This window comes from Quercus suber, unplaced genomic scaffold (genome assembly GCF_002906115.3).
Source record: "Quercus suber isolate HL8 unplaced genomic scaffold, Cork oak 2.0 scaffold_154, whole genome shotgun sequence".
Taxonomy (NCBI): Eukaryota; Viridiplantae; Streptophyta; class Magnoliopsida; order Fagales; family Fagaceae; genus Quercus; species Quercus suber.
The window spans coordinates 734,039-744,500 of NW_027069615.1; the positions used below are offsets into that span (position 1 = coordinate 734,039).

General features: G+C 34.5%; 2 protein-coding genes and 1 pseudogene across 3 annotated transcripts; 2 read left to right on the plus strand and 1 right to left on the minus strand.

The window, feature by feature from the left end:
* Positions 1–2,988: 2,988 nt before the first annotated feature.
* LOC112008200 (U1 small nuclear ribonucleoprotein C) lies at positions 2,989–6,151 on the plus strand. 2 transcript variants are annotated; one of them, XM_065777385.1, is made up of 5 exons: positions 2,989–3,098; positions 4,213–4,254; positions 4,347–4,614; positions 5,276–5,548; positions 5,854–6,151. In XM_065777385.1, exons 1-4 carry the CDS (start codon positions 3,006–3,008, stop codon positions 5,533–5,535), a joined length of 663 nt encoding a protein of 220 aa, XP_065633457.1. In that variant the 5' UTR covers positions 2,989–3,005; the 3' UTR covers positions 5,536–5,548; positions 5,854–6,151. The 2 variants fall into 2 exon arrangements, with proteins under 2 accessions (XP_065633457.1, XP_065633458.1); XM_065777386.1 differs by having other exon boundaries at positions 5,276–5,479.
* A 115-nt stretch (positions 6,152–6,266) lies between these two features.
* LOC136069164 (secoisolariciresinol dehydrogenase-like) lies at positions 6,267–6,981 on the plus strand (annotated as a pseudogene).
* A 1,063-nt stretch (positions 6,982–8,044) lies between these two features.
* Positions 8,045–10,004, minus strand: LOC136069154 (bifunctional 3-dehydroquinate dehydratase/shikimate dehydrogenase, chloroplastic-like). Its single transcript, XM_065777366.1, has 5 exons — positions 9,915–10,004; positions 9,350–9,458; positions 8,842–8,991; positions 8,337–8,476; positions 8,045–8,239 (listed from the first exon to the last, which is right to left on the minus strand). The coding sequence occupies exons 1-5, from the start codon at positions 10,002–10,004 to the stop codon at positions 8,045–8,047; spliced, it is 684 nt and encodes a 227-aa protein (XP_065633438.1).
* Positions 10,005–10,462: the final 458 nt, after the last annotated feature.

The following is a 10,462-nucleotide window of genomic DNA, read 5'->3' on the forward strand; positions in this document are numbered from 1 at the left end:
CCCGGGGTTGGGGGTGTGGGGGGTGAAAGGTGTGGGGGCCCCCCCCCCCCCCAAAAAAAAATCCACAATTTCGGCAATACCATTGCCGAAATTGTGGGGAAATTTTTATTTATTTATTTTATTTGTGGCAATGGTATTTCGGCAATACCATTGCCACAATTGTGGAAATATTATTTTTTTTTAATTTGTGGCAATGGTATTTTGGCAATACAATTGCCACAATTGTGGGGAAATTTTTTTTTTTTTTTTTTTTAATTTGTGGCAATGGTATTTCGGCAATACCATTGCCACAATTGTGAGGAATTTTTTTTTTTTTTTTTTTTTTTAATTTGTGGCAATGGTATTTCGGCAATACCATTGCCACAATTGTGGAGAATTTTTTTTTTTTTTTTAATTTGTGGTAATGGTATTTCGGCAATAGCAATGGTATTTCGGCAATACCATTGCCACAATTGAAAAAAAAAAATTTCCCAATTATGACAATGGAATTGTCGAAATTGTGAATTTCCCAATTGTGGCAATGATATTGCCGAAATACTATTGCCACAATTGAAAAAAAAAATTCCCGATTGTGGCAATGGTATTGCCGAAACAACATTGCCACAATTGAAAAAAAAAAAAATTTCCCACAATTTTGGCAATGGTATTGCCATAATTGAAAAAAAAAAAAATCCAATTGTGGCAACGGTATTGCCGAAATACCATTGCCACAATTGAAAAAAAAATTTCCCACAATTGTGGCAATGGTATTGCCGAAATTGTTTTTTCCCCACAATTTCGGTAATGGTATTGCACAATTGAAAAAAAAAAAAATTCTCACAATTGTGGCAATGGTATTGCCGAAATGTTTTTTCTCCACAATTTCGGTAATGGTATTGCCACAATTGAAAAAAAAAAATTCCCACAATTGTGGCAATGGTATTGCCGAAATACCATTGCCACAAATAAATAAATAAAAAAAACAAAAAAATTTCCCACAATTGTGGCAATGGTATTGCCGAAATACCATTGCCACAAATAAATTAAAAAAAAAAAAAGTTCCCCACAATTTCGGCAAACGGTATTACAATTGGGAAAATTTTTTTTTTTTCAATTGTGGCAATGACATTGCCAAAATTGTAAAATTTTTCCCCACAAAAAAACTTATTTTTTCCTATTGCCGAAATTCGGCAACACCATTGCCACAATTAGTAAAAAGAAAAAAAAAAAAATCCCAATTGTGGCATGGTATTGCTGAAATTGGGGGAAAAATATTTTGCCCAATTTCGGCTATACCATTTGCCGAAATTGTGGGGAAATTTTCCCCACAATTTCGGCAATGGCATTGCCACAATTGGGGCAAATTTTTTTTTTTTTTTTTTTTTCAAATTGTGGCGATGGAATTGCCGAAAACTGTATGAACAATTACCCACAATTTCGGCAATGCATTGCCACAATTGAAAAAAAAAATAAAAGTAAATTTTTTTTTTCAAACGATATTGCAATTGAGGGAAATTTTTTTTTTGCCATTGCCAAAATTGTAAAATTTTTTCCCATAGAATAACTTATTTTTTCCAAATGGTGCCATTGCCACAATTAGTAAAAAAAAACAAAAAAAAAAATTCCATTGTAGCAATTATTGCCGGCACGTTGTAAATAATAATAAAAAGTAAATAAAGTACATAGATTTTTAAACATGAAAGAAAAAATGATTGATATGTACGCTATAAACAAAAAGAAACTAAAGAAAGTACATAGATTTTTATATGCACGCTGTAACAAAAAAACAAAGTTTCAATCAACCAATCACCTCAACTTCTCATCTCATCTGATTCTTTATTCTCTGCATTGAATATATTTTACCTATTCATTTTTGTCATCTCATCTGATTCTTATTCTCTGCATCGAATATATTTTACCTATTCATAACTCTAAGAGAGATTCTTTTTTATCTTCTTCACTGATGTAATCTCTCTGAAAGATTTTTGTTTGAGATTCTTTGTTTTCTTCACTTTTGTCTTCTTCTTGTGTACTAAAAGCTTCAGTGAAGATAAAGGAGATAGTTTTTTGTCTTTCTTCTTGTGTACTAAAAGCTTCAGTGAAGATAAAAGACAAGTGAAGTGCAAGTCCAAGCGTCTTTTATTTCTCCTCCTTCGCCTCGCTGAAGAATTGTATCTCCTCACATAGAAGGTCTTCCAATTGTTCAGTTAGTCTTTTACTTTGCTTTAGGTGAACAACTAAGAATTGTAAGTTTTTTGTTAATGTAAGTTTTTTTGCTTTGTAAATATTAAAGCTAATACATTGTAAATATTATGTATTGTTGTAGTTGTAGTTAATATTATTTGTATGCCTATGATTATGATTATTGTTATTGGTTGTTGTTGCTGTTATTCAAATTTTAGATTAATGAATTATTTTTTATGGTTATCTGATTGTGTTTTTTTTTGGCAAGTATCACTCTATAATTCTCACTATTTCAGTTGGTATCACAGTTGTAGCAATGGTATTGCCGAAATACCATTGCCATAAATTTAAAAAAAAAAAAAAAAAAAAAATTCCCCCACATTGTGGCAATAGCGTTGCCGAATTTCGGCAATAGGAAAAAATAAGTTTTTCTTTTGGCAATGTCATTGTCCCATTTGTAAAAAAAAAAAAAAAATTTCCCTAATACTGTTTGGAAATTTTGGTGGTGTTTTAGTATTGTGCTTGGGAATTTTGAGTGCTGCTTCAATCTAAGATTAAAAAGTTTAATATTTTGGTTCTGGGTTTTACATTTTATGGATAAAAATTTAGTTGTGGTTTATTATTGTGCTTAGAAATGTTGAGTGCTGCTTCAATCTAAGACTAACAGTTTGACTCTTATTAAAATTTTGGTTTTGGGGCTGATCTGTTTCTGGGTTTTGCTTTTAATTATTTATATAATTTAAATAAATAATAATTAAATTATTTATGACGTCACTGGTTCGACCATAAAACTGGTAATTAGCTCATTTTTCAGTTCTTTCACTGTACCGGTTTTTAAAACCATGTTTGCTCTTCTCTCTCTAGGGTTTCAATTCAACACAGCCATGCCTCGCTACTACTGCGATTACTGTGACACCTACTTGACTCATGATTCTGTAAGTCTCTCTCTTAAATTATTTGGTGCATTTGGATTATATGTATGTCTGTTTAAGGATTTATGTCAATATTGAACCAAATCATGCAAATGCGATGACTCCTCATATGTTTGGTATTGTTTGTTAATAAAAGTGTGGTTTTTCTTGTACACGATTTTTTTTAGTGGGAGCTGATGGGTTCATCTTTGTGAACAAGTTGAACTGTTATTCTTATTATTATTTACGTGGGAGCTTAATTTGGTGAGTCTTGTGTTGTGGGGATATTTTGGGTTCTTATGATTTTCAAAATGCTAAAAATGCACTTTACACACTCTTTAAGTTTGTGGTAGCTTTTAAGTCAGTGTCTCAAAGCTTGCAATTTGCACCCTTGAATATTATAATGATGTCAATGTGCTCCTACTGTTATGGTCCGTCACATTTTCACCATTAACCTTCCTGAAAATGATGTCGTTTTTTGTGTGGGTTAATTGCAAGATTCTAACGGATGTTGATAGAAAGGGCACATTGACATTATTGTAGTACTCCAGAGTGTAAATTAAAAGTTTTCATAGTCAAGGGGCTGATTTAGAAACAACCTCAAACTTAAGATGTCCTAAATAGTATTTTAGGATTTTTAAATATCAAAGGATACAATATTGCTTAGAGTTTGACGCTGGACCTTGGTGTGATGGCAAGTGTCCTCCATTCAAACAATACATTGAGGGTTCAAGTCCGGGAATTAGTTTCTTAAAAGTTGTTGGTATGATTGCTTACTAACCACCTCTCTCAGTTCAAGATCCCGCAGAAAGAGGAGCTTGTGCAATGGGTACAAAGTTTTTAAAGAGTAGAAGAACACTTCAGTGTTGTTCATTGCCTTGTTTATTTTTTATTTTTATGTTTTTAGTGTTTCTCTTATGTATTCTCTGTGTCCTTGGATCTGTGTGTTTGTTTAATAAAATTTTATGTTATTCATACAAAGTGTTAACTATGAAAATCTGCATGGTTTACCGGTATTTATGTCCTTTGAAGTTTGAAATTGTTAATATGCCTTCTCCTATATATCATAGTTACAGCTCCTAGAAATTGACATAATGAATGTTTTTATATTGCTGATGATATTGTCTTTCTATCTCAGCCATCTGTGAGAAAGCAGCACAATGCAGGTTACAAACATAAGGTACTTCACATCTCTCTCTCTCTCTCTCTCTCTCTCTCTCTCTCTCTTTTCTCTTAATTATATTTATATGCTAATTATTTTAATAAATATAGGCAAATGTTAGGTCATACTATCAGCAATTTGAGGAGGCACAAACCCAAAACTTCATTGAACAAAAGATTAAGGAACTTCTTGGGCAAACTGCAGCATTCCAGCAGGTTGGTGCTGCTTACAATCAACATCTAATGGTTCAGAGACCTCGCCTTCCTGTTCTACCTACACCTATAATGCCGATGCCTGGTAGCACACAGTTACCTGGAAGTTCACCATTGGTCCCAGGGATTAGGCCTCCTGTTTTGCCAAGACCCCTTGGTGCTTCAGGTAAAATGAAACACATTTTGCATTTATCCTTATGTTAGCACATTTTGCATGTAGATTTTCATATTTTTGAATTGTTTGGCTTCATCTGTTCCTGCTATCTTTCTTTGACTTGGTGCATTGCTTTTGCCACTGCTAGTTGATATTATTGTGCACATCTGTTTTCTTTCTTTTGTTATTTGCGTGAACTAGCGAGTAAATCACCGAATTGGGATGCTATTGCTCCCTCCCATGAGCAAACCTTTTTAAACTGTTTAGGATTGGGTGCCACTATGCCAGCCCTGATCCAGCCAGGATCTGTTGGTCATGTCCCCTTCCCAACTTTTTGCTGCTGTATGCTATCCATCTTTAATTAGGTTCCCAATATTTAGGAATCAAATGGTGGATAGACAAGAACATTGGCAGATTATTATGATTTGTGTCTGCATGTTTACTACATTAAAAAATTATCACTATGTTTCATCAATCAAATGGTTCTAACCTAAACTCCTTTGTCAGACACATGGAATATAAATTTGATGCTAGTTCTCTTCCAGGTTTATATTTAATGTGTGATCTTGGTACACAATGTTTGATCCATGTGCAAGACATGCAATGCAAACTTTTCTTTGTCCATAAGCATGTAGCAATGTGTTATGTTAAATACTTCTCTTGGGTTTGGCAGGTTATATGCCTTCTCCGGCGGTGGCACCTATGATGGCTCCACCTGGTGCTCCTTCCTTACCTGCTCAATTAAATTCTATTCCAAGGCCTCCTGGTAGTGTAGCCACAACAGTTCCTGGAAGCACAGCAGCACCCACCTCTTCCAACGGTGCACCACCTATGGTCACACCACCTTTGTATCAAGCCAATCCAGTGGCATTAACAGGTTGGGGCTATGATAGTCTTAATGCCAACACTCAAGCTCCTGAGGCTAATCATTAGCCTTGATCTTCTGGTTGGTTTATTTCCATATCTAATATCTTAAGAAACTGAAATATATATTGTTTCTAACTTACAATAGGTGGGACTAAGGCAGTTTTAAATGAAATTCCCCACATTGTTATTTTCTTTTATCGACTCTTGTGACTATTGAAAATTAATATAGATTCTATTGTATATCCTTAATATAATTGAAGAAAATTACATAAATCCTCCACGTCTTAAATTTGTTTTTTTTTTTATAAGTACATCTGTTTGATGCTCCGAGTATCATACCCTGTATTTATGATGGTGACATTAGTGATAATGCTCTTGTCACAGGCAAATGAAGCAAGCCAAGAAATTCTTGTGGTTCAACTCCTATGTTGGGATTTCCATCATTAAGAGCTTGTCACCTGATGCTGAACATAAAGAATAGTTGTGCATTCTCATTTTTGTAAGAATCATGTCATAGATGCATATCTAGTTGTTGCTACTGGAAAAGAACCGTTTACAGAGAGTTATTGTCTACTTTGACATGCTCTTATGCTGTAGCAGCAATTATTGCTTGAAATATGTATTCAGAAACCAATTCGCAAGCAAGTGCTGATTGCAAGGAAAAGACATAATTTTTGGCCAATCCGTATTGTAATTTTAGCTTGGAACCAATGCTGCTTTTGTTGCCTGTGATGTCACTAAAGAGTCTGACATATCCAACGCTGTTGATTTTACCATCTCTAAGTACAACCAACTTGATATCATGTACAACAATGCAGGGGTGCCCTGCAAAACTCCCCCAGGCATTGTGGACCATGATCTGGCAGTTTTTGATAAAATCATGGACATCAACGTGCGGGGAGTCATGGCTGGGATCAAACATGCATCATGTGTGATGATCACACGTCAAACTGGATCAATTCTCTGCACAGCTAGTGTTACAGGACTAATGGGTGGGTTAGCACAGCACGCATATTGTGTGTCCAAATCTGCTGTTATAGGCATTGTTAAGTCTGGCTGCAGAGCTATGCAAGTATGGAATCTGGGTGAATTGTATATCACCATTTGCCATTCCAACTAAGTTTGTAATGGATGAAATGAGTCAGGTTTTTCCTGGTGTAGATGATCGACGGCTTGTGGAAATGGTTACTAATACTGGTGTTTTGGAGGAAACTAGTTGTGAACCCAATGATGTAGCTAATGCTGCGCTCTATCTTGTTTCTGATGATGCCAAGTATGTTAGTGGGCATAATTTGGTATTAGATGGAGGCTTTACATCTTTTTAGCATTTGGGGTTTCCTGCACCAGATGAAGTGCAGTAAAAATTTGAACAGAGAAACTAGAAACAGAAATTTGCAAGTATAAGGAGCACAAATGAATGTATTCACATCCATTCCTTTTAATTGACTCTAGTTTACATGTCCAAGCATTCTTCCTCTAGAGAGAATTCAAGCATGGATTGTTTCAAGTTGACTCTCTGCGTTAAAGCTAATCTTTCATGGTGTATGCAAAAACCAACCTCATCCCCTTAAGTAACATTGTTTAGAGTGATGCATAGAGAGAGTTGAGTTCAAGTTGGTGACCTGCTTAGTTTCAGAAAGCAATATATATGGCTCAAGCAATAAAATACATGTACTACCTATATATATTCATTCAAAACTAACTGTGCTAAACAAACAACAGGATTAGTCCTGTCTTGCACAATCATGAGAAGAAATTCATGGAACACAGCTGAACTTCCATCAAACAAATATTACTCAAAAAAAAAAAAAGTGACACAATTTGGAGCACCTGGTAATTCTAACAAACACATGGCCAAAAAATCTTTCTTTTATTATTTGGTCTCAACCGATCCTATCTATAATCTTAAGAGCCTTGTCCTTGCATGCAACTTCATCAGAGTGGGGGGCCTTTGGATTGACAAGCTGATGACGGTGTTCGAGCTCCAAGTAGGACAACCTCAAACAAACCATGTGAGCTAAGCTAGAGTGCCATCTTCACAGATTTATTACTTCAATAACGCAGAAGAAGTGACAAAGTAGTATATATATTAACAAATTTGTTATTGGCTTGATCGGTTAGAAGTATCAAAATTGTTATAGAACAAGCTTGCGCATGAAATCTTCTGGAGCTGAAAAGAAGTTCAAACAAAATAAAGATTAATGCTCCTGCTGTTAGAATTTAACCAAAAGAAATGAATCTTGCATGTGAACAAATTCAACAATAATACATTGAAGAATAAAAAGGTTAAACCTATGCAGAATGATTCTCATTTGCTTTGACATTAAGAGAGCCTATTTCATGATGAAGATTTAGTTTACATGCATCTAAGGTTTAAATGGTACCATATCATTTAAATTTTTTCATTCTACCAAATAAGAAATGATATCTTATTTTAAATGACTTGGTACCTTATTCACCTTTAGATTTGTGAAATACCATGTCTTCAACCTTAAAATGGACCGTCTCCATTTCGAAGTAAATGGATCGGTAAAAATTACTAAAAAAAATAAAGCCCCTTTGTTAAATTAATAAATCAATGGTTTGACATAAGAGGAGGACTGATACCTAAGCCACCGGTGAACAGTCTGAATTGGCCTAGGGCCTGTCTGATAAACATCTCCACTCCCCTCACTACGATGGCCCCAACCTCTGCAGCCTCTTGTAAGAGCTGTGTATTTCTAGGTGTATAAACCGCATCAAAAACCAGCTCATATGCTCTCAAGGTCTCCTAAAGAAGCATGACAAGAGGCAATACATTGTTCAATGTGTTCTTCTTAGTTATTACCTATTTGCTCAGAGAGAGTGAGAGAGAAAATCTCTGAGACAGGAGTTTGATCAGTATTTGGTTCCATTCCAACAGCAGAAGCATTTGCAAGGATCATTCCCTCCTGAGGGCAGAATCTTTTTAAGCATTCATATGGTAGAGCTTCCCCTGAAACTGCATCTGCAAGTACCTTTGCTTTCTCTTTTCAAAAGAGAAATGTCAAGATTAGAGACAAGAAAGCTGATCTTCAATTGTAATACTAAAAAGGAGAGAACAATATTGCCTTATCTATATATTACTAAAAGCTGAAGCATAGCGTTTAATGTTGCTACGCTCCAGTTAAGCCACGTCAGCACCATGTCATCATTTATTTTATTTTCTTTTATTATTTTATTTTTTGTTTTATCAATTGCCATTTATTGAGTCTCTTTTTAAATTCAGGTGTTACTTTATCTACATATTTATCGCGTGTCTCTTCTTCAATAAATTTTAGAGAATAAATTATGAATTGTATCATATTACAAAATATATATTCCCACGCATCGCGTGGGTCTGCGACTAGTTACCATAATTCCGGTTGAATATGACAACCTGAGCAACTCTACTTTTAGCACCAAAAGCAAGTGTTCTTCCTGCACCTCCTGCTCCAACCAATACAAATGTTTTCCCAGCTATAGGAGAAGTACGTAATTCTTCTCCATTGGCAACTCGTCTCTCTGTCCAGACAAAACAAACATAAGTAATTCTATCTAGACACCACTTGATATAACAGTCTATTCTTTTACCTATGCTATCATTATACATGGTCGTCCATCAAGTAATCATCCATTTCAGGTTGCTGGTAATTCTGTTTAAAAACATCAAATTATTAATGGTATTGCAAAACAAACAAGTAGAGGTCATGAAACCTGTAACAAACAAAGCAATCAAGTACTCCATTCTCCCCAAAACAATATACATTTATATTCCTGGCCAGAGTTGTACTCAACTTTAAATGATATACAAAGAATTAGAAAGATACATACAGCCATCGTCTAAATAATCAAGAAAGTAACACTTCAATTATCACAGTACCTCTTAATGCATCCTCTATTGCAGTGATAGAAGCCTCACAATCTGTGTTATAACTGATCAGCTTCCCATCAATAGGCCTCCTGACTATAGTATTTACAGCTCCTGTAGACTGATTGAGAAAGCATACCACAATTTAGAAGCTTATATAAACATGATCCTACAATTAACACAGCAATAAACAAAGTAGTGTGCCTTGAAGCTGAAACCCTGAAGTATCGTTATTAATGTCTGATATCTAGACCTCCATAGAAGATTTGTTAATGTCAACTTCTGGATTTTAATAATCCCAATTACTCAGCTGAGTTGTATATATCTAATACACCTTCATTCCAGGTCTTGTGCCATTGTCTGGTGCTCAAGACAGACTTGGATTAGTGGAATTACAGTAATGTAACAAAGGATCATAAGTGGTTTTCTTATTTGACATTAAAAATTTTCATCATATATGGCCTGATATATAGCAAATATATGTAGGGATTGTTGTTAAAGGAACAAAGTCAACAAACCTATAGCAATGTTTTTAAAGTTTTTTCAGGTAGCAGTTCAAAGAAAGTGTTTATATTACCAAGTTTACTGACCTTAGCCAATGGATGGATTTCATCACAACACCCAACTGCAGCTTCTTTGTGTGGGATTCCAACACTACAAGTTTCATCGAATAAAGGGAAAAAACCTTACATTAGAGGAAAAAGCATTGGCATTGTAAGTTGGACAAAATAAGTCATGTCATGTTGATTAAATTATGCCAATTAAATTAATTTTTTTAAAATAAAACAATTTTCTAAAATTAAAATAATAAGTAAAATGAAAATAATAATTTTTTTTTTCTTTCCACTTTCTCAGCAATCTCAATCTCCAACAAGAAATCTAGGAACCACTACAACAATCTCAATCTATAGTGATAAACCTGCTTTATGTTATATTTTTTTTTAACTCTACATTATTATTGAAAATCATACCCAACTCAAACCAAGGTTAGATATATTAACTTCTACAAGGACTTTCTCAAAAAAAAAAAAAAAAAAAAAAAAAAAAATTCTACAAGGAAACTCATGAAATTTTGGGTGGCCAATGAGTGGAATTAGTTAGGGTCTTATAAAAACTCCATTGAGA

Excerpts from the sequence above, each read along its gene's own strand:
- LOC112008200 (XM_065777385.1), top strand. The coding sequence starts at position 3,006 with ATGTTTGCTCTTCTCTCTCTAGGGTTTCAATTCAACACAGCCATGCCT. Across the intron at positions 4,255-4,346 it reads ATGCAGGTTACAAACATAAG|GCAAATGTTAGGTCATACTA; the intron begins GTACTTCACATC and ends TAATAAATATAG. Across the intron at positions 4,615-5,275 it reads AAGACCCCTTGGTGCTTCAG|GTTATATGCCTTCTCCGGCG; the intron begins GTAAAATGAAAC and ends TGGGTTTGGCAG.
- LOC136069154 (XM_065777366.1), bottom strand. The coding sequence starts at position 10,004 with ATGAAACTTGTAGTGTTGGAATCCCACACAAAGAAGCTGCAGTTGGGT. Across the intron at positions 8,477-8,841 it reads CATATTCAACCGGAATTATG|AGAAAGCAAAGGTACTTGCA; the intron begins GTAACTAGTCGC and ends TCTTTTGAAAAG. Across the intron at positions 8,240-8,336 it reads CAAATACTGATCAAACTCCT|GAGACCTTGAGAGCATATGA; the intron begins GTCTCAGAGATT and ends ATGCTTCTTTAG.